The sequence below is a fragment of the Bombina bombina genome, chromosome 1 (genome assembly GCF_027579735.1).
Source record: "Bombina bombina isolate aBomBom1 chromosome 1, aBomBom1.pri, whole genome shotgun sequence".
Taxonomy (NCBI): Eukaryota; Metazoa; Chordata; class Amphibia; order Anura; family Bombinatoridae; genus Bombina; species Bombina bombina.
The window spans coordinates 528,191,361-528,215,721 of record NC_069499.1 but is presented as its reverse complement, the minus strand read 5'-3'; the positions used below and the strand labels follow the sequence as shown (position 1 = coordinate 528,215,721).

At 37.1% G+C, this 24,361-nt stretch overlaps 2 protein-coding genes across 2 annotated transcripts; both read right to left on the bottom strand.

The window, feature by feature from the left end:
* Nucleotides 1-1,094: 1,094 nt before the first annotated feature.
* LOC128638608 (gamma-crystallin 1-like) lies at nt 1,095-10,099 on the bottom strand. Its single transcript, XM_053690667.1, has 3 exons — nt 10,085-10,099; nt 3,779-4,021; nt 1,095-1,416 (listed from the first exon to the last, which is right to left on the bottom strand). The coding sequence occupies exons 1-3, from the start codon at nt 10,097-10,099 to the stop codon at nt 1,144-1,146; spliced, it is 531 nt and encodes a 176-aa protein (XP_053546642.1). The 3' UTR covers nt 1,095-1,143.
* A 7,853-nt stretch (nt 10,100-17,952) lies between these two features.
* On the bottom strand, nt 17,953-24,094 carry LOC128659521 (gamma-crystallin 1-like). Its single transcript, XM_053713126.1, has 4 exons — nt 24,075-24,094; nt 23,817-23,856; nt 20,878-21,120; nt 17,953-18,279 (listed from the first exon to the last, which is right to left on the bottom strand). The coding sequence occupies exons 1-4, from the start codon at nt 24,092-24,094 to the stop codon at nt 18,007-18,009; spliced, it is 576 nt and encodes a 191-aa protein (XP_053569101.1). The 3' UTR covers nt 17,953-18,006.
* Nucleotides 24,095-24,361: the final 267 nt, after the last annotated feature.

The window sequence follows — 24,361 nt, the reverse complement described above, 5'->3', positions numbered from 1 at the left end:
TCTCCTGCAATGGAAACGTTTTTTCACTGTAAGAGCAATAAAATTGTGGAACTCATTACCAAAGGAGGTAGTGAATGCCAATACCCTAGATACATTTAAAAATTGTTTGGATACATTTCTGTCCATAAACAAAATTCATGGATATGATTGCTAGTATTAAATGGGTCACCTTTTAGTGGGATTATTTAATTTTAACTGGAGCTTTCTCTATATATTTTAGATTTGTATAGGTTGAACTCGATGGACATCGGTCTTTTATCAACCTTATCTACTATGTTACTATGTAAATCTCATTTTCCATTTACCTGCCCATACTTCTAATTTTCACAGAGCCCTTTGTAACGAAAGTTCATCCTGCTCTGACGTAATGACCTTACTTAATTTAGTATAATCTGCAAAAATAGAGATGTCGCTATTTAATCCTTGATCCAAGTCATTAATAAAAATATTAAAAAGAACAGGGCCCAGTACTAATCCCTGGGGGACACTGATTACCTTTGTCCAATCTGAGTATGACCCATTCACTACTACTCGTTGCTCCCTATCTTTTATCCAGTTATTTATCCATGATCTAACATTTCCAGCTATTCCCAGTCCCTTCATTTTTGTGCATTAATCTCTCATGTGGCAGTGTTTAAAACACCTTTGCAAAATCGAAGTATCACATTAACTGATTGCCCTTTATCTATATATTTACTTACTTCCTCATATAATCTATTTAGATTAATTTGACATGGTCTATTTCTCATAAAACCATGCTGATTTGAACTCATAATCTTGTTTACACGTATATGCTCATCAATATAATCCCTTATAATCCCTTCAAATATCTTCCCCAATATTGATGTCAGACTAACACACATTCTAGCACTTTCCATTCAAATGCCTTGCCATATACTATATACCTTTTTAACATTTATATAATTTTTTTATTACAATTTTTATATACATTTTTTACGTTTACATACTTGTAAACAATTAATACACTCCAGCAGGTAAAGTGGATCATTGGGAACAAATTAAAGGGGAGAACATTTTTGAGTAAACTGTCCCTTTAATGTTCTTTTAAATAAACAACAAGAGAAGAAAGTGTATTCAGTTTTAATATATTTATTAATGATATGAGGTTATAAAATATATATTTTAATGAAACGTGACTCGTCTGAAGGAACCAATTCTAGGTTTCATAGCTCCCCAATCAGTGTATCTTCTGTACTCTTCGGGTCTCAGGTAGTACTGGCGCCCCCTGTAGTTAGGCTCTTCATAGAACACCCAGTGACCATCAAACACATTGCAGGAGTGGATGTCATGGTAACGGAATTGCTCATAGACATGAGGACAATCTTCAGTGAACTCCATCATCTGACCTTTAAAGTCTTCTCTCTCATAGATCCTAATTCTAAATGGGCCACGGTGCTTAATTTAGAAAAGAAAAAAGTTATATATGTTTAGCCAAACACCTGATAAAAATACAGATTAAATATGTGTATTTGTTATACTCTTTGAGATGATTTATCTATAAATAGTTCATAGATTTTTTTTTCTTTGCATTTTGAAAAATAGATGTTCCTGTCCCAATTAAAACTACATTTTGTGTACTTATCAGCCAGGAAGTAGTTACTAAATTATCAGTGTTCTGTGCACAGCAGTTTCATGAAATGAAACCAATTAAAATGCACCCTTAAAATGCAGATATATTTTGAACATGCTCAGTCACTTCTTTTTCATATGACTGATCATTGATTTTTTTTTTTTTTTGTTTAAAGTCACTTCAATCATATCCTTCATATTGTTATCCATTTTGTGTTCATCTTATCAAATTGTATTAATAAATTAGATTAACAGAGGTGTAAATTCATAAATGGATTAATTATGTGAGAAATATTACATAGACACAAGCGAAATAGATGTTTTCTCATGTATGCATATACAGTACATATATAGATATATCGATAGATAGATATACAAATATACAGGGAGTGCAGAATTATTAGGCAAGTTGTATTTTTGAGGATTAATTTTATTATTGAACAACAACCATGTTCTCAATGAACCCAAAAAACTCATTAATATCAAAGCTGAATAGTTTTGGAAGTAGTTTTTAGTTTGTTTTTAGTTATAGCTATTTTAGGGGGATATCTGTGTGTGCAGGTGACTATTACTGTGCATAATTATTAGGCAACTTAACAAAAAACAAATATATACCCATTTCAATTATTTATTTTTACCAGTGAAACCAATATAACATCTCAACATTCACAAATATACATTTCTGACATTCAAAAACAAAACAAAAACAAATCAGTGACCAATATAGCCACCTTTCTTTGCAAGGACACTCAAAAGCCTGCCATCCATGGATTCTGTCAGTGTTTTGATCTGTTCACCATCAACATTGCGTGCAGCAGCAACCACAGCCTCCCAGACACTGTTCAGAGAGGTGTACTGTTTTCCCTCCTTGTAAATCTCACATTTGATGATGGACCACAGGTTCTCAATGGGGTTCAGATCAGGTGAACAAGGAGGCCATGTCATTAGATTTTCTTCTTTTATACCCTTTCTTGCCAGCCACGCTGTGGAGTACTTGGACGCGTGTGATGGAGCATTGTCCTGCATGAAAATCATGTTTTTCTTGAAGGATGCAGACTTCTTCCTGTACCACTGCTTGAAGAAGGTGTCTTCCAGAAACTGGCAGTAGGACTGGGAGTTGAGCTTGACTCCATCCTCAACCCGAAAAGGCCCCACAAGCTCATCTTTGATGATACCAGCCCAAACCAGTACTCCACCTCCACCTTGCTGGCGTCTGAGTCGGACTGGAGCTCTCTGCCCTTTACCAATCCAGCCACGGGCCCATCCATCTGGCCCATCAAGACTCACTCTCATTTCATCAGTCCATAAAACCTTAGAAAAATCAGTCTTGAGATATTTCTTGGCCCAGTCTTGACGTTTCAGCTTGTGTGTCTTGTTCAGTGGTGGTCGTCTTTCAGCCTTTCTTACCTTGGCCATGTCTCTGAGTATTGCACACCTTGTGCTTTTGGGCACTCCAGTGATGTTGCAGCTCTGAAATATGGCCAAACTGGTGGCAAGTGGCATCTTGGCAGCTGCACGCTTGACTTTTCTCAGTTCATGGGCAGTTATTTTGCACCTTGGTTTTTCCAAACGCTTCTTGCGACCCTGTTGACTATTTTGAATGAAATGCTTGATTGTTCGATGATCACGCTTCAGAAGCTTTGCTATTTTAAGAGTGCTGCATCCCTCTGCAAGATATCTCACTATTTTTGACTTTTCTGAGCCTGTCAAGTCCTTCTTTTGACCCATTTTGCCAAAGGAAAGGAAGTTGCCTAATAATTATGCACACCTGATATAGGGTGTTGATGTCATTAGACCACACCCCTTCTCATTACAGAGATGCACATCACCTAATATGCTTAATTGGTAGTAGGCTTTCGAGCCTATACAGCTTGGAGTAAGACAACATGCATAAAGAGGATGATGTGGTCAAAATACTCATTTGCCTAATAATTCTGCACTCCCTGTACACATATATACATTTACAAGTATACACATATATAAATATAACAGGGAGTTTCTAGACTACAAAGGTAAACTGTGCTAAAACCACATAAAACTACTACTCGTAATCAGAATACTGCCTGGTACTGAAAAGGATCAAAAGTACTGTATACTTTTCTAAATACTATTATAATGCTAAGCAAAATGCTATTTCATATGTCTTAATTGTAGAAAAAACATCTAACACATCATAACTAATTCATACTTGTGGAGTCAGACGGCAGGATCTGATGGAGTCATTGTAACCCATCCATTGCTGGAAATCAGGATATTCTCCTCTCCTGAGATAGTACTGGTGTCCCCTGTAATTTGTCTGTTCATAAAGAACCCAGTTGCCATTTTCTACCCGGATAGAGTTGCAGCGGCTAAAATATGAGCTCAGGTCTGAAGAATCCGAGTTGCACTCATAGGAGCGGCCCTGAAAGTTCTTGTCTTCGTAGAAGATGATCTAAAAAGAGAATAATACATTCAGTATGTTTACATTATTCTTCACTGCAAAAATGAATTATTGCAGTCAATGCACAGTTAAAAAAAAGTATGAAAATGGCAGCAACAGAGTAAGAGAACAATTTGACCCTAAGTAAGAATTGATATCTAATAAGTGCTCTATATCCCTCCTTACCTTAACCATTTTGGTATTCTGAAGCAAGTGCTTGCTGCTGTCTATAGCAATGAGCACATCCCTTTTATACACCCTTTGCTGCTGATGTCTGCAAACATTTAATATAACACTGAGTCTCTTTCTGTCTACTATGGAAAATGTATAGTTCTATTGTTTTTTATGTGTGTGACTTTTACATGTGTTGCTCATTTTGTTTCCATATATTCTCTAAGACAATGGGTATTTAACAAAAAATGAAATGAGTGGTCAGCAATGTCAATTAATTTGTTCTCTTTTAGTGTTCTTGTGTTTCAAATGGATATTATATTTTAACTGCCAGTATCTAAACAAATAAACAAAAACAAAGAACATCTTACTTACTTAAGAACTATCTTGAAGTTTAAAGCTCTGTTTTTTTATTAATTAATTTATATGGTAATGCTAAATTTATATTTTGATATTTAATAGTGAATAAATAATATTTAATAAGCCCCAAACAACATTTGTCAGAGGCTAAAACAAGACAAAAAGTTTATTATAACCCTAATTACAAAATATCCGATTTAGGCCTCGCTTCCATTGAGTCGTTATTCAGTTTGCGTGCACTCGCAAACCGTTAAATATGCTGTCGAAAGCAATATCGTTTATCGACTGTTTCCAATGGCGCGTTATACCTCAATATCGGCAGCTGGACTCCGGCTGCCGAAAAGATCTTCGCGTCCCATAGAAAGTAATAGAAGCCGTTAATCGATAAATTATACCAGGTTTCCAATGAAAGCGCTAACCGTTAATACACTGTCGGAGGCTGTCGATACATTGAGAAATATTACCCCCAGCTCAACTAGGTGTAAAGGAGGAAAAAGAGCTTTTTTGAGGCCTGTTTATCATTGAAATTGCAAATCCAAAAGAAATTATGAGTGTTTCAATGTACAAATAACATTATATATGCTACATTTATTGGTCCTATGTATAGGAATATTTGCACCCATGTTGTCATAGAAATATCAATATGTATGTGCATATAAAAATATATGCAAGCACCACAATTATGGAACGACCTCCCGCACACTTTCAAACCTTCCTTTAAGAGATCCCTCTCTACATATCTCAAAACAGAATGCACCTGTCATTGTTGATTATATATTTCTTACCTGTTCTATGTTAAATTTTTGGGCATATGTATTATTATTGTTTTTTATTTTATTGTACCCATTGTATCAAGGCAATGTTTTGTGTACCCAGGACATACTTGAAAACTATAGAAATCTCAATGTATCTTTCCTGGTAAAATATTATAAAAATAAATAAAATATCTACCTATTCAAAATGAAACCTTTGCCCAGGGATGCTATATATAATCTCAATACATATAGAAAATAATTCAAAGGAAATCAGTTGTTTATCATGAAGATGAGTTTTATTATTACAGATTTACCCTCATTCAAATGTAATTTTCAATGTGAAAATCATATTTATTCAATACAAAATGATGACACATTAAAGTTATAATGTGTCATAGTACTAATATTTATAAAATATATGTAATGTCATGTCTGCTAAAGCAGATAATACATTTGCAATATTTAGACTATTAACCAAAATACATAAGTGCTTAATATTACATACTTCAAGAAATATGAAGTATTGTCTTTAACATGGAGTTATTGAAACAATTTAAAAGTGCATTGTGCATTGGTCCCAGGGAGAGTCTGTGTCTGTTCATATGATGTCAATTAAAATGTATTAATCACCTCTATATCATGGCAATCACATATATGTTGTGTATACATCAGTGCTTAAATATCATAAAGATACATTTATCTAAATATTGAATAATAATCTTGACAAAAAGGAGTGCATTAGTCATGATAGGTATTAGTCATGATAGGTATATATTTCAGATATTACATTCCACATAGGACTATAAGAATGAATGAAAGGTATTTGGCCATATCAACAGGAAGGAGTATTTACTTTTCAACTCTTCTATAACTGTATAACCCTTATTAGCTTCATCTGAAGGAGCAAACAACATATGCTTGTGGAATATAAATCATAACATTTACACATGTCACGTTGACTAATGTTAGATAGCATATACTGTATAAATTTCAGACACGTATCCCCAAGTATTCTTAAACGGCATAATATCCTCAATAAAAGGACACATACATTTCTCAACAATGTACACCTGCATATTAATTGACATCATGTGAAATAAAAATGAATAAAGCTGTTAATTTTTAGCAGATAAACAGCTATTAGAATAATATTAAGATATATGTTCAAATTTGGATTAGAAAAATGGATGCATATTTATGAGATGAAAATCGCACTTAAAAAAGTGCTTTAGTGCAAAAATTAGATATGATATATCTTGGGTGGAAAAAAAAGAATATTAATTAATTCTTTCGGCGGGATTTAGACTTTGGAGGAGAGGTACTTAGGGCGGAAGTGTGGCGTCTTGTGCGACGCCCAACAGCTGAATGTGAGGCTAATAACCTGGATTCAGGGTCCTGCAGGGAGATGACAGAGGATGCAAGTGAGGATGGAGTTTGGGGCCTATCCGCGAGCCTCTCCACTGCCTCTGCCAGGCGGACGAGTGAGGCATTATGGATGTCCATTTGGCTCTGTATCCTCCTGAAAGCCTGCTGCTGTTGGAGCCGGGACAGCCTAAGCTCTCTATGTATGAGCCTCAGTAGATCATCCTGCTGGGACTGTGCCGGACCCTGTTGTAGAGTTGGTGTCTCAGAAACCAATAATTGGCTGGTTCCAGGGCTGTCTCTCCGTATTGGTGACTGGGAGGTTGTCTGTGATGGCACTGTTGGCAATACATTGGTGGGTGCAGTGGGTGGTGGTGTGGATTCCTGTTGTGCCATAGGAGTGGGAGGCATATAGTACAGATGATGCAGATCTGTATGCTGCTGTGGTGGGTGCATCATCTGCTGCTAAGGATAATGATGTCGTGGTGGGTGCATCATCTGATGCTGAGGAGGATGTCGTGGTGGGTGCATCATCTGCTGCTGAGGAGGATGTTGTGGGGGGTGCATCATCTGCTGCGGTGGGTGCAGCTGTGGGGGCTGTGCCATTTGTTGCTGCGAAGTATGCATGAACTGTCATTGTTGAGGAGGATGAGTCTGCTGGGGTTCAGAACCCAGAACATGAAATGTTGTCGCAGAGGTAGATGGAGAAGGGCCTGATACATCCTCCATCTCATATGCCCTAGGCTGCTGCATATCACCTTCTAAGAGGCTGATATAGGAGGTAGTGTCCCATAGATATCCTCATCCTCCTCAGTGAATGTAGGAACATCCTGCTGTGGTGTTGGTGCAGCTTCATACTCCTCCTGTTCGGAACATACAAATAAATATACGGTATGCTTACATTATCTATCTAATAGAATATATTACTTTGTAGCATAACAATATAGACTATTATATTCCATATTTACAGGGAGTGCAGAATTATTAGGCAAATGAGTATTTTGACCACATCATCCTCTTTATGCATGTTGTCTTACTCCAAGCTGTATAGGCTCGAAAGCCTACTACCAATTAAGCATATTAGGTGATGTGCATCTCTGTAATGAGAAGGGGTGTGGTCTAATGACATCAACACCCTATATCAGGTGTGCATAATTATTGGGCAACTTCCTTTCCTTTGGCAAAATGGGTCAAAAGAAGGACTTGACAGGCTCAGAAAAGTCAAAAATAGTGAGATATCTTGCAGAGGGATGCAGCACTCTTAAAATTGCAAAGCTTCTGAAGCATGATCATCGAACAATCAAGCGTTTCATTCAAAATAGTCAACAGGGTCGCAAGAAGCGTGTGGAAAAACCAAGGCGCAAAATAACTGCCCATGAACTGAGAAAAGTCAAGCGTGCAGCTGCCAAGATGCCACTTGCCACCAGTTTGGCCATATTTCAGAGCTGCAACATCACTGGAGTGCCCAAAAGCACAAGGTGTGCAATACTCAGAGACATGGCCAAGGTAAGAAAGGCTGAAAGACGACCACCACTGAACAAGACACACAAGCTGAAACATCAAGACTGGGCCAAGAAATATCTCAAGACAGATTTTTCTAAGGTTTTATGGACTGATGAAATGAGAGTGAGTCTTGATGGTCCAGATGGATGGGCCCGTGGCTGGATTGGTAAAGGGCAGAGAGCTCCAGTCCGACTCAGACGCCAGCAAGGTGGAGGTGGAGTACTGGTTTGGGCTGGTATCATCAAAGATGAGCTTGTGGGGCCTATTCGGGTTGAGGATGGAGTCAAGCTCAACTCCCAGTCCTACTGCCAGTTTCTGGAAGACACCTTCTTCAAGCAGTGGTACAGGAAGAAGTCTGCATCCTTCAAGAAAAACATGATTTTCATGCAGGACAATGCTCCATCACACGCGTCCAAGTACTCCACAGCGTGGCTGGCAAGAAAGGGTATAAAAGAAGAAAATCTAATGACATGGCCTCCTTGTTCACCTGATCTGAACCCCATTGAGAACCTGTGGTCCATCATCAAATGTGAGATTTACAAGGAGGGAAAACAGTACACCTCTCTGAACAGTGTCTGGGAGGCTGTGGTTGCTGCTGCACGCAATGTTGATGGTGAACAGATCAAAACACTGACAGAATCCATGGATGGCAGGCTTTTGAGTGTCCTTGCAAAGAAAGGTGGCTATATTGGTCACTGATTTGTTTTTGTTTTGTTTTTGAATGTCAGAAATGTATATTTGTGAATGTTGAGATGTTATATTGGTCTCACTGGTAAAAATAAATAATTGAAATGGGTATATATTTGTTTTTGTTAAGTTGCCTAATAATTATGCACAGTAATAGTCACCTGCACACACAGATATCCCCCTAAAATGGCTATAACTAAAAACAAACTAAAAACTACTTCCAAAACTATTCAGCTTTGATATTAATTAGTTTTTTGGGTTCATTGAGAACATGGTTGTTGTTCAATAATAAAATGAATCCTCAAAAATACAACTTGCCTAATAATTCTGCACTCCCTGTATGTGTATATATGTACACACACACACACACACATACACACACACACATACACATACACACATACACATACACACACATATAGTGTGTTTGGGATAAAATCCAAGCATATATGACCATAACTGATGAATCTTTATAGACTGTGTCTTAAAGGAACATTGTTAAAGGGACACTGTACCCAAATATTTTCTTTTGTGCTTCAGATAGACCATGCAATTTTAATAAACCTTCTAATTTACTCCTATTTTCAAATGTTCTTTATTCTCTTGGTATCTTTATTTGAAATGCAAGAATGTAAGTTTAGATGGAGGCCCATTTTTGGTGAACAACCTAGGTTGTCCTTGCTGATTGGTGGATAAATGCATTCACCAATCAAAAACTGCTGTCCAGAGTTCTGAACCTAGAAAAAAGCTTAGATGCCTTCTTTTTCATATAAAGATAGCAAGAGAACGAAGAGAAATTGATAATAGTAGTAAATTAGAAAGTTGCTTAAAATTGCATGCTGTATCTGAATCACAAAAGAGAAAATTTGGGTACAGTTTCCCTTTAAGGACAATGACACATGATTTATATGAAATTCTTAATATTCTTGGATATTATATTATCAATATTCTTGCTTGTCGGAGCAGATATACAATACAGAGTGCTTGCTGAACATATTAAATACAACTATGTAAATTTAGATTCATAGCTAAACACAGATGGGTATTTATGATATACAACATATATACATCACATATATGGTTATATTTAATATTGAATATTCACCTTCATACACCTCTTCAGGTGGCACAGAGGTGTCCATTGTCCCCTTACATCCGTGAACAGATTCATCCGAGATGACATTGGACAACATCTCCTCCCATGACCTTAGGTGTATTCTCTTGCTAGGACCACCACCTGTCCCACATGCATATTTGGCCTGCTGTGCCAGCTTAGCTTTGGTTTCCCTCCTGCAGTCATGATAGCGGTGTTTAATGCTGGCAGTAGAACGATTACGTCCTAAGCAGCTGACTGCCACTCAAATCTCCTCCCACAGCTTATTCCGGACACCCGCCCTCAGGTTAGGGTTCTCCAGCTGAGGTGCCCTCTCCAAGTAGGCCTCAACAAGAGCCTCCTTCTCCTCCTCAGAGTACCTCTCCTCTCTTAGCCTGCCCTTCACACCTGAAGGGCCAGCAGACACAGACTCTCCCTCCTGTGACTGGGAACCAGCCCTCTCTCCCTCCTCTGTCCCTGCAGGCTGTGACAGGCTACCACCAGCCCCACTCCCACTTGCCACAGTCTGCCCCACTTTCCCTTTTCTTTTTGTGCCTAGCTGAGGCTGACTCCTCCTCACTCCTCCCACCTCCACTCCTCTTCCACCCTCTCTCCTTCCCTCCTCTGCCAGGGTTTGAGGAAGGACAAATCCTCCACCCAAACCTCGGCCCCTAGTCCTGACAATACTACTCCCTACTTCCCCCCTCCCCCTCCCTCTAGCCACCCTCTCCACTGCACTCCCCCTAGCCACCCCCTTCCCAACTCCACTAGGCCTATCCATCCCTTTCTCCTTCCTCCCTAACTCTAACCTAACACTAAAGTCCCTAGCTTACCTAACTACACTAATTAACCTAACTAAACCCTAAATTAAATATCCCCAAAACTAACTACCTAACCTATCTAGACCCTAACTATCTCTATTCTATATCCCTCAAAATAAAAATAAAATGTGGGGGAGAAAATAAACAAAAGGATGTAAATGAAAAAGGAAAAACAAAAGAGGATTATAACAAAATTATCAAAAAGTAATAAGGGATGCAAATGAAGAAAGGGGTGGGCTATATAGTCAAATGAAACAAAAAATATGGGATGTAAAAAAAAAAAAATAGGATGGGCAAAATGTAAAAAAAAAAATAAAGTTATATAGTGAGGAAGGGAAGGGTAGTCAAAGGGGGGATGGGAAGTGGAATAAGGGGATTAATGAAAGGAGTAATAAAGGAAGATGGGGATATGGGGGTTAATGAAATAAAAAAAAAAGTGAATGTGTTTGTATCAAATAAAAGTGTGTGTTTGTGTGTATAAACTAATGTGTGTTAATTAACTATGGATGTATGGATGTGTGTGTGTGTTCCAAATATTATATGAGGCCTACAATAAGAATATATGAAAATAAAATATCAAACTCTCCACTAACTCTCAAACAACTCTCAAAAACCCAAAACTCCTACCAACGCAACTAGCTCCCGTGTCTTTCTCTCTAGAGGCGATCACAGGTAAAGAGAGCAGGCGCAAACCGTTATTCTTATAGACAGAGGTCGGGTTACCATGGCAATGCACTTGTTATGGCGCGCTTTTCAACAAATCCGACATCGGTTGGCAACGCAAACTTACGTACGGCCGAAAAGAGCGACTGCGCGCAACACGCTAATCTTTTCAATGGAAACCTGGTACTAAAATGGAGCCGTAAATTACTTTTAGCTGTCGTCCGCTTCGGTAGCTTACGGCTCCATTTTTAACAACTCAATGGAAGCGAGGCCTCTGTCTGGTTGTCTACCAAGAATTTACACTTGCAAGTACCCTCAAAGAAACTTGCAAGCCAGTTCATAGGGCCATTCCCTATCATCCGGATACTTAGCCCTTCTACCGTAACTCTTCAGTTACCTAAGCACTACACCATTCATCCAACATTCCATGTTTCCCTACTTTAACCTTATGTTAAATCAAAATCCACGACAAATACAACCTCAAGGACCTCCAATTTCTGTAAACAATCATGATGAATACGAGGTGAAGCGCATATTAAATTTGCGGAAGAGATTTGGAAAACTTCAGTACTTAAAGGGACAGTATACACTCATTTTCATATAACTGCATGTAATAGACACTACTATAAAGAATAAGATGCACAGATACTGTTATAAAAATCCAGTATAAAATTGTTTAAAAACATACTTAGAAGCTTTCAGTTTAGCTCTGTTGAAAAGGCAGTTGGAAAGCCCACTGCAAGTGGGAAATAAGACACTCCCCCCCCCCCCCCCTCACCCTTCTTTTGCATATGAAAAGACCCTTTACACAAACAGGAGCAAGCTGGAGAAGGTAGCTGACGGTATTCAAATAAAACTTTGGGGCTTGGTAAGGAGTCTGAAAATCAGAGCAATGTTATTTAAAAATAAGCAAAATTATACATTACTTTGGGGTAATGCCCTGCAAAAGCTCTTTTAAGGTCTGGTAAAAGAGCTGATTACTTTGTAATTTAGTATAGGGTAGGGCATTTTATTATTTTGGGGGGCTTTTTTATTTTATTAGGGGGCTTAGATTAGGTGTAATTAGTTTAAACTTCTTGTAATTTTTTTGATATTTTCTATAATTTAGTGTTTGTTTTTTTTGTAATATAGTTTAGTTTATTTAATTGTATTTTATTTTAGATCATTGTAGGTAATTTATTTAATTAATTTATTGATAGTGTAGTCTTAGGTGTCTTTGTAACTTAGGTTAGGATTTATTTTACAGGTAATTTTGTAATTATTTTAACTAGGTAGCTATTAAATAGTTATTAACTATTTAATAGCTATTGTACCTAGTTAAAATAAATACAAAGTTGCCTGTAAAAAAATATAAATCCTAAAATAGATACAATTTAACTATAAGTTATATTGTAGCTATATTAGGGTTTATTTTATAGGTAAGTATTTAGTTTTAAATAGGAATAATTTATTTAATTATAGTAAATTTATTTCGTTTTATTTAAATTATATTTAAGTTCGGGGGGTGTTAGGGTTAGACTTAGGTTTAGGGGTTAATAACTTTATTATAGTAGCAGCGACGTTGGGGGCAGGAGATTAGGGGTTAATAATTGTAGGTAGGTGGGGGCGATGTTAGGGAGGGCAGATTAGGGGTTAATAAAATGTATTATAGTGTTTGCGATACGGGAGTGCGGCGGTTTAGGGGTTAATACATTTATTATAGTGGCGGCGATGTCCGGTCGGCAGATTAGGGGTTAATAAGTGTAGGTAGGTGGCGGCGACGTTGGGGGGGACAGATTAGGGGTTAATAAATATAATGTAGGTGTCGACGATGTTAGGGACAGCAGATTAGGGGTTCATAGGGATAATGTAGGTGGCTGCGGTTTCCGGAGCTGCAGATTAGGGGTTAATAATAAAATGCAGGTGTCAGCGATAGCGGGGGCGGCAGATTAGGGGTTAATAAGTGTAAGCTTAGGGGTGTTTAGACTCGGGGTTCATGTTAGGGTGTTAGGTGTAGACTTAGTAAGTGTTTCCCCATAGGAAAAAATGGGGCTGCGTTAAGAGCTGAACGCTGCTTTTTTGCAGGTGTGCGTTTTTCCAGCTTACCGCTACCGTAAGCAACGCTGGTATTGAGGGTTGAAGTGGAGCTAAATTTGTCTCAACACTCACTTTTGTGAGGCCGACGCAGCCATTCAGAAAATTCATAATACCAGCGTTGGCTTAAGGGTACGCTGGAAAAAAATGGAGAGTTAGAGCCGCAGGTTTTTACAGACAAAACTCTAAATCTAGGCGTTTGTTTGTTGACATTCATACTTTGCATGAATTGACAGATACTCTTGCATATCCCTTACTCCTGATCTACACCCAAGGCCAAAGTGTGTCCCAGAATGCAAAACACAAGAAGAAAAAGTAAAACTGTGAATGCACAGTGCAAAGTAAACTTGCACATGTAAGTACATAAAATGACAAAATATAGCATTTAGATAAGTCCTATATGTTAACCCTCTACAGGTATCTCAGTTTGATGTGGTCTGAATCACATTTTCAGTAGAACTATGTGATTACACCAACCAGTCATTAGCACCACCCATCTGGTCTTCAGGAGTTATATTTTTTGGGGTCCAAAATAACAATAAACTGAAGTCAAACATGTAACCAAGATGTGTTTCCTTTGTTTTCTTAGGTTCCCTGAGGAAATGTATGAGTAGAGCTCTGCACCAGTATGAAATGTGTTAGCAAGTTGCAATCTGTTACTGATATTTAAGAATGTTAGAACAAAATATATATTTTGTTGACTTTTCAGTTCCCATTTTTAACTTTCCTTTATTACATTTTATAGTATCTGTCACTGCAGGAGCATGCCAGGTATTTTTGTCTTACATCTAAAGGTAAAGGGACATATACTGTGTACATGTATGTATATACTGTGTGTGTGTGTGTGTGTATATATATATATATATATATATATATATATATATATATATATATATATATTTATATAGTAAGATAGTAGATGAGGTTGAAAAAAGACCAAAATCCTTTGAGTTCAACCTTTACAAATCTAACATACTTACAAAAAGCTCCAGTTGATCTTAAATTAATCCCACTAAAAGGTGACCCATTTAATACTAGCAATCATATCCATGAATTTTGTTTCTAGCCAGAAATGTATCTAAACCATTTTTAAATGTATCTAGGGTATTGGCATTCACTACCTCCTTTGGTAACGAGTTCCACAATTTTATTGCTATTACAGTGAAAAACGTTTCCGTTGCAGGAGATTAAATCTCCTTTCCTCCAACCTTAAATTGTGACCTCTTGTCACAAACAATTTTCTTGGAATAAGCATAGCTTCTGCCTTCTCTTTATATGGGCCTTGAATATATTTATATAAAGTAATCATGTCATCTCTCAAGCGCCTTTTTTCTAGAGATAAAAAAAAAACAGTTTGGCGTGCCTATCCTCATAGCTTAAATTGTTAGCGTGCAACCCACGCTAACAATGGTACGCCACTTGCAATCTAGCCCAATGTGTTCTAAAATATTCCCGCTCTGTTGATATGTTAATCTATTGTAAGGTAACAGAACAATATTGCAATAACAAGGTGCTTAAAGGGACAGTATACTATAAAATTGATTTTCCCTTAATGTGTTTCCAATTAATTTTTTTACCAGCTGCATAGTATAAGATGTATGAGATTTGCTTTTTTAAGGCTTATTTGTGTATATAAATTAGCTGATTTTGTGTTTTGAAGCCACAACCTAATAAAATGGGTTGACCTTGTAGGTATAATCAGTTCTCAATACTTTATCACATTTTGTACATATACCTGGTTCTTTATCTTATATCTGTCCATAAACCTATCACCAATACTTGGAGAGTACAATGGAAAAATGTATGTTTTATTACCTTAGCTCTTCTATAACCCACTGGGAGTGTCATTTCTTCCACTGGCTGTGTTAACACAGCTTGGCCTGGAGGCCAAAAACGTTCAGGATGGGTGGGGATACTACAGGCTAAATAAACTATTTAATATTCCATTATAAGGGTAATGGAAATACTTTTTATTGGAATAAACATAGCTTCTGCCATCTCTGTATATGGGCCTTGAATATATTTATATAAAGTAATCATGTCATCACTCAAGCGCCTTCTAAAGATAAAAAAATAGGCGAGCCTATCCTCATAGCTTAAATTCTCCATTCCCCTTATTAGCTTTGTGGCCCTTCTCTGAACTTTTTCTAGTTCTGCAATATCTGTTTATTGCGATCGGTCCCCAGGACTGCACTCCATACTCAAGGTGAGGTCTTACCAGGGATTTATATAGTGACAGAATTATGCTTTCCTCCCTTAAATCAATCCCACTTTTAATACATGCTAGTATCTTATTAGCTTTTGAAGCCGAAAGCCTCCCAAATCCCTTTCCTTCTGTGTTTGACTAAGTCTTGTCCCATTTAAATAATAAATTGCCTGCTTTTTTTTACTTCCAAAATGCAGAACCTTGCATTTTCCCGTATACTTGGGACAAAGTATTCTCTAACAAAAATACAGAGGATAAATGGATAACATTTAAAACTTTGTTAAATAAATATACATATCAACAAATACCATATGGTTATAAAAATAAAAATAAAAAATCCAAGCCAATGAGGCTGATTATAAATGTGTTAAGCAAAATTATGAAAAAACGTAGGGCATTTAAATTATTCAAAGAAAATAGTACATACTCAAAATTCCATATTTATAAGGAATGTAACAAAGGATGCAAAAAAGCAATTGAATTAGCCAAAATTGATAATGAAAAATTAATTTCAAAGGATTCTAAGTCTAACCCTAAATGTTCTTTAAGTACATAAATAGCAAAAAATCTAAGAAAGACAATATAGGTACATTAAAATGCGTGGAGGGTAGCATAATGAACAGTGACAGGGAGAAGGCTGAGATACTAAACCAGTTTTTTTTTTCTTCAGTATACACAAGAGAGGAACCATTGGATGATACTTTGGAACAAGATAGAACTTGCCAGCCCATACCATTAACTGGGTTATGTATAGAGGATATCAGGAACCAACTGGATAATATTAAGGTAAATAAAACTTCAGGCCAAGATGGAATACACCCAAGGGTGTTAAGGGAACTTAGCACTGTTATAGACAAACCTCTACTCTAATTTTTCAAGACTCATTATCCTCAGGCATGGTACCCCAGGATTGGCGTAAAGCTGATGTGGTGCCACTCTTCAAAAAAGGAAGTAGGGATGATCCAGGAAGCTATAGACCAGTTAGTCTGACATCAATAGTGGGGAAGATATTTGAAGGTATTATAAGGGATTATATTGATGAGCATATTCGTGTAAACAAGATTATCAGTTCTAATCAGTATGGTTTATGAGAAATAGATCATGTCAAACTAATTTAATTAGATTCTATGAGGAAGTAAGTAAAAGTATAGATAAAGGGGAATCAGTTGATGTGATATACTTAGATTTTGCAAAGGCATTTGATACAGTGCCACATGAGAGATTAATGCACAAAATTAAGGGACTGGGAATAGCTGAAAAGGTTAACTCATGGATAAATAACTGGATAAAAGATAGGGAGCAACGAGTAGTAGTAAATGGATCATACTCAGATTGGACAAAGGTAATCAGTGGAGTCCCCCAGGGATCAGTACTGGGCCCTACTCTTTTTAATATTTTTATAAATGACTTGGAGCAAGGATTAAATAGCGACATCTCTATTTTTGCAGATGATACTAAGTTAAGTAAGGTCATTAGGTCAGCGCAGGATGAACTTTCGTTACAAAGGCACCTTCAAAAATTAGAAGTATGGGCAGGTAAATGGAAAATGAGATTTAATACGGAAAAATGCAAAGTTCTACATTTTGGAAGTAAAAATAAGCAGGCAACGTATTATTTAAATGGGACAAGACTTAGCCAAACACAGGAGGAAAGGGATTTGGGGGTAGAAATAGATAACAAGCTATTCACTAATACTCGTTGCTCCCTATCTTTTATCCAGTTATTTATCCATGATCTAACATTTCCAGCTATTCCCAGTCCCTTCATTTTTGTGCATTAATCTCTCATGTGGCAGTGTTTAAAACACCTTTGCAAAATCGAAGTATCACATTAACTGATTGCCCTTTATCTATATATTTACTTACTTCCTCATATAATCTAATTAGATTAGTTTGACATGGTCTATTTCTCATAAAACCATGCTGATTTTAACTCATAATCTTGTTTACACGTATATGCTCATCAATATAATCCCTTATAATCCCTTCAAATATCTTCCCCAATATTGATGTCAGACTAACACACATTCTAGCACTTTCCATTCAATTTGTCATATACTATATACCTTTTTAAAATTTATATAATTTTTTTATTACAATTTTTATATACATTTTTTACGTTTACATACTTGTAAACAATTAATACACTCCAGCAGGTAAAGTGGATCATTGGGAACAAATTAAAGGGGAGAACATTTTTGAGTAAACTGTCCCTTTAATGTTCTTTTAAATAAACAACAAGAGAAGAAATTGTATTCAGTTTTAATATATTTATTAATGATACGAGGTTATAAAATATATATTTTATTGAAACATGACTCGTCTGAAGGAACCAATTCTAGGATTCATAGCTCCCCAATCAGTGTATCTTCTGTACTCTTCGGGTCTCAGGTAGTACTGGCGCCCCCTGTAGTTAGGCTCTTCATAGAACACCCAGTGACCATCAAACACATTGCAGGAGTGGATGTCATGGTAACGGAATTGCTCATAAACATGAGGACAATCTTCAGTGAACTCCATCATCTGACCTTTAAAGTCTTCTCTCTCATAGATCCTAATTCTAAATGGGCCACGGTGCTTAATTTAGAAAAGAAAAAAAGTTATATATGTTTAGCCAAACACCTGATAAAGATACAGATTAAATATGTGTATTTGTTATACTCTTTGAGATGATTTATCTATAAATAGTTCATAGATTTTTTTTTTCTTTGCATTTTGAAAAATAGATGTTCCTGTCCCAATTAAAACTACATTTTGTGTTTATGACTGTGAAAAAAAAATCTCTATCAACCAATAAATGTACTTATCAGCCAGAAAGCAGTTATTAAATTATTATCAGTGGTCTGTGCACAGCAGTTTCATAAAGAAATGAAACCAATTAAAATGCACCCTTAAAATGCAGATATATTTTGAACATGCTCAGTCACTTCTTTTTCATATGCATGATCATTGATTTTTTTTTTTTTTTTTTGTTTAAAGTCACTTCAATCATATCCTTCATATTGTTATCCATTTTGTGTTCATCTTATCAAATTGTATTAATAACTTAGATTAACAGAGGTGTAAATTCATAAATGGATTAATTATGTGAGAAATATTACATAGACACAAGCGAAATAGATGTTTTCTTATATATGCATATACAGTAAATACACTGCTCAAAAAAATAAAGGGAACACTAAAATAACACATCCTAGATCTGAATGAATAAAATATTCTAATTAAATACTTTGTTCTTTACATAGTTGAATGTGCTGACAACAAAATCACACAAAAATTAAAAAATGGAAATCAAAATTTTCAACCCATGGAGGTCTGGATTTGGAGTCACACTCAAAATTAAAGTGGAAAAACACACTACAGGCAGATCCAACTTTGATGTAATGTCCTTAAAACAAGTCAAAATGAGGCTCAGTAGTGTGTGTGGCCTCCACGTGCCTGTATGACCTCCCTACAACGCCTGTGCATGCTCCTGATGAGGTGGCGGATGGTCTCCTGAGGGATCTCCTCCCAGACCTGGACTAAAGCATCCACCAACTCCTGGACAGTCTGTGGTGCAAAGTGAAGTTGGTGGATGGAGCGAGACATGATGTCCCAGATGTGCTCAATTGGATTCAGGTCTGGGGAACGGGAGGGCCAGTCCATAGCATCAATGCCTTCATCTTGCAGGAACTGCTGACACACTCCAGCCACATGAGGTCTAGCATTGTCTTGCATTAGGAGGAACCCAGGGCCAACCGCACCAGCATATGGTCTCACAAGGGGTCTGAGGATCTCATCTTGATACCTAATGGCAGTCAGGCTACCTCTGGCGAGCACATGGAGGGCTGTTCGGCCCCTCAAAGAAATGCCACCCCACACCATTACTGACCCACTGCCAAACTGGCCATGCTGGAGGATGTTGCAGGCAGCAGAACGTTCTCCACGGCATCTCCAGACTGTCACGTCTGTCAAATGTGCTCAGTGTGCCCCTGCTTTCATCTGTGAAGAGCACAGGGCGCCAGTGGCGAATTTGCCAATCTTGGTGTTCTCTGGCAAATGTCAAACGTCCTGCACGGTGTTGGACTGTAAGCACAACCCCCACCTGTTGACGTTGGGTCCTCATACCACCCTCATGGAGTCTGTTTCTGACCGTTTGAGCAGACACATGCACATTTGTGGCCTGCTGGAGGTCATTTTGCAGGGCTCTGGCAGTGCTCCTCCTGTTCCTCCTTGCACAAAGGCGGAGGTAGCGGTCCTGCTGCTGGGTTGTTGCCCTCCTACGGCCTCCTCCACGTTTCCTGATGTACTGGCCTGTCTCCTGGTAGCACCTCCATGCTCTGGACACTACGCTGACAGACACAGCAATCCTTGCCACAGCTCGCACTGATGTGCCATCCTGGATGAGCTGCACTACCTGAGCCACTTGTGTGGGTTGTAGACTCCGTCTCATGCTACCACTAGAGTGCAAGCACCACCAGCATTCAAAAGTGACCATAACATCAGCCAGAAAGCATAGGAACTGAGAAGTGGTCTGTGGTCACCGCCTGCAGAACCACTCCTTTATTGGGGGTGTCTTGCTAATTGCCTATAATTTCCACCTATTGTCTATCCCATTTGCACAACAGCATGTGAAATTGATTGTCACTCAGTGTTGCTTCCTAAGTGGACAGTTTGATTTCACAGAAGTGTGATTGACTTGGAGATACATTGTGTTGTTTAAGTGTTCCCTTTATTTTTTTGAGCAGTGTATATAGATATATCGATAGATAGATATACAAATATACACATATATACATTTACAAGTATACACATATATAAATATAACAGGGAGTTTCTAGACTACAAAGGTAAACTGTGCTAAAGCCACATAATTGAATGTCACATTTTTTTTTTTTTTTTTTTAATAAATTCTTCATTACTCCTCTTTCAACCCTAGTTAGATCACTGGAATAAAAAAAGAAGAAAAGTGGCAACTTTGAAGGCTGTGAAGAATGCTACAAAAAAAAAAAAAAAAAATGTAACACTACCAAGCATACCCTAAAACTACTACTCGTAATCAGAATACTGCCTGGTACTGAAAAGGATCAAAAGTACTGTATACTTTTCTAAATACTATTATAATGCTAAGCAAAATGCTATTTCATATGTCTGAATTGTAGAAAAAACATCTAGCACATCATAACTAATTCATACTTGTGGGGTCAGACGGCAGGATCTGATGGAGTCATTGTAACCCATCCATTGCTGGAAATCAGGATATTCTCCTCTCCTGAGATAGTACTGGTGTCCCCTGTAATTTGGCTGTTCATAAAGAATCCAGTTGCCATTTTCTACCCGGATAGAGTTGCAGCGGCTAAAATATGAGCTCAGGTCTGAAGAATCCGAGTTGCACTCATAGGAGCGGCCCTGAAAGTTCTTGTCTTCGTAGAAGATGATCTAAAAAGACAATAATACATTCAGTATGTTTACATTATTCTTCACTGCAAAAATGAATTATTGCAGTCAATGCACAGTTAAAAAAAAGTATGAAAATGGCAGCAACAGAGTAAGAGAACAATTTGACCCTAAGTAAGAATTAATATCTAATAAGTGCTCTATATCCCTCCTTACCTTAACCATTTTGATTGGTATTCTGAAGCAAGTGCTTGCTGCTGTCTATAGCCATGAGCACATCCCTTTTATACACCCTCTGCTGCTGATGTCTGCAAACATTTAATATAACACTGAGTCTCTTTCTGTCTACTATGGAAAATGTATAGTTCTATTGTTTTTTATGTGTGTGACTTTTACATGTGTTGCTCATTTTGTTTCCATATATTCTCTAAGACAATGGGTATTTAACAAAAAATGAAATGAAATGAGTGGTCAGCAATGTCAATTGATTTGTTCTGTTTTAGTGTTCTTGTGTTTCAAATGGATATTATATTTTAACTGCCAGTATCTAAACAAATAAACAAAAACAAAGAAAATCTTACTTACTTAAGAACTTTCTTGAAGTTTAAAGCTCTGTTTTTTATTAATTGATTTATATGGTAATGCTAAATTTATATTTTGATATTTAATTTTATTAGTGAATAAATAATATTTAATAAGCCCCAAACAACATTTGTCAGAGGCTAAAACAAGACAAAAAGTTTATTATAACCCTAATTACAAAATATGCGATTAAGTCTGGTTGTCTACCAAGAATTTACACTTGCAAGTACCCTCAAAGAAACTTGCAAGCCAGTTCATAGGGCCATTCCCTATCATCCGGATACTTAGCCCTTCTACCGTAACTCTTCAGTTACCTAAGCACTACACCATTCATCCAACATTCCATGTTTCCCTACTTTAACCTTACGTAAAATCAAAATCCACGAAGAATACAACCTCAAGGACCTCCAATTTCTGTAAACAATCATGATGAATACGAGGTGAAGCGCATATTAAATTTGCTGAAGAGATTTAGAAAACTTCAGTACTTAAAGGGACAGTATACACTCATTTTCATATAACTGCATGTAATAGACACTATTATAAAGAATAAGATGCACAGATATTGTTATAAACATCCAGTATAAAATGGTTTAAAAACGTACTTAGAAGCTTTCAGTTTAGCTCTGTTGAAAAGGAAAGGTTGGAAAGCCCACTGCAAGTGGGAAATAAGACACTCCCCCCCTCCCCCTTCTTTTGCACATGAAAAGACCCTTTACACAAACAGGAGCAAGCTGGAGAAGGTAGCTGACGGTATTCAAATAAAACTTTGGGGCTTGGTTAGGAGTCTGAAAATCAGAGCAATGTTTTTTAAAAATAAGCAAAATTATACATTACTTTGGGGCAATGCCCCGCAAAAGCTCTTTTAAGGGATGATAAAAGAGCTGATTACTTTGTAATTTAGTATAGGGTAGGGCATTTTATTATTTTGGGGGGATTTTTTATTTTATTAAGGGGCTTAGATTAGGTGTAATTAGTTTAAACTTCTTGTAATTTTTTTATTTTTTGTAATTTAGTGTTTATTTTTTTTGTATTATAGTTTAGTTTATTTAATTGTATTTTATTTTAGATCATTGTAGGTAATTTATTTAATTAATTTATTGATAGTGTAGTGTTAGGATTTATTTTACAGGTAATTTTGTAATTATTTTAACTAGGTAGCTATTAAATAGTTATTAACTATTTAATAGCTATTGTACCTAGTTAAAATAAATACAAAGTTGCCTGTAAAATAAATATAAATCCTAAAATAGATATATTAGGGTTTATCTTATAGGTAAGTATTTAGTTTTAAATAGGAATAATTTATTTAATTATAGTAAATTTATTTCGATTTATTTAAATTATATTTAAGTTCGGGGGGGTGTTAGGGTTAGGGTTAGACTTAGGTTTAGGGGTTAATAACTTTATTATAGTAGCGGCAACGTTGGGGGCAGGAGATTAGGGGTTAATAATTGTAGGTAGGTGGCGGCGATGTTAGGGAGGGCAGATTAGGGGTTAATAAAATTTATTATAGTGTTTGCGAGGCGGGAGTACGGTGGTTTAGGGGTTAATACATTTATTATAGTGGCGGCGATGTCCAGTCGGCAGATTAGGGGTTAATAAGTGTAGGTAGGTGGTGGCAACGTTGGGGGGGACAGATTAGGGGTTAATAAATATAATGTAGGTGTCGGTGATGTTAGGGACAGCAGATTAGGGGTTCATAGGGATAATGTAGGTGGCGGCGGTGTCCGGAGCTGCAGATTAGGGGTTAATTATAAAATACAGGTGTCAGCGATAGCGGGGGCGGCAGATTAGGGGTTAATAAGTGTAAGCTTAGGGGTGTTTAGACTCTGGGTTCATGTTAGGGTGTTAGGTGTAGACTTAGTAAGTGTTTCCCCTAGGAAACAATGGGGCTACGTTAAGAGCTGAACGCTGCTTTTTTGCAGGTGTGCGTTTTTCCAGCTTACCGCTACCATAAGCAACGTTGGTATTGAGGGTTGAAGTGGAGCTAAATTTGGCTCAACGCTCACTTTTCTGAGGCTAACGCAGCCATTCAGAAAACTCATAATACCAGCGTTGGCTTAAGGGTGCACTGGAAAAAAATGGAGAGTTAGAGCCGCAGGTTTTTACCGACAAAACTCTAAATCTAGGCATTTGTTTGTTGACATTCATACTTTGCATGAATTGACAGATACTCTTGCATATCCCTTACTCCTGATCTACACCCAAGGCCAAAGTGTGTCCCAGAATGCAAAACACAAGAAGAAAAAGTAAAACTGTGAATGCACAGTGCAAAGTAAACTTGCACATGTAAATACATAAAATGACAAAATATAGCATTTAGATCAGTCCTATATGTTAACCCTCTACAGGTATCTCAGTTTTATGTGGTCTGAATCACATTTTCAGTAGACCTATGTGATTAGACCAACCAGTCACTAGCACCACCCATCTGGTCTTCAGGAGTTATATTTTTGGGGTCCAAAATAACAATAAACTGAAGTCAAACATGTAACCAAGATGTGTTTCCTTTGTTTTCTTAGGTTCCCTGAGGAAATGTATGAGTAGAGCTCTGCACCAGTATGAAATGCGTTAGCAAGTTGCATTCTGATATTTAAGAATGTTAGAACAAAATATATATTTTATTGACTTTTCAGTTCCCATTTTTTAACTTTCCTTTATTACATTTTATAGTATCTGTCGCTGCAGGAGCATGCCA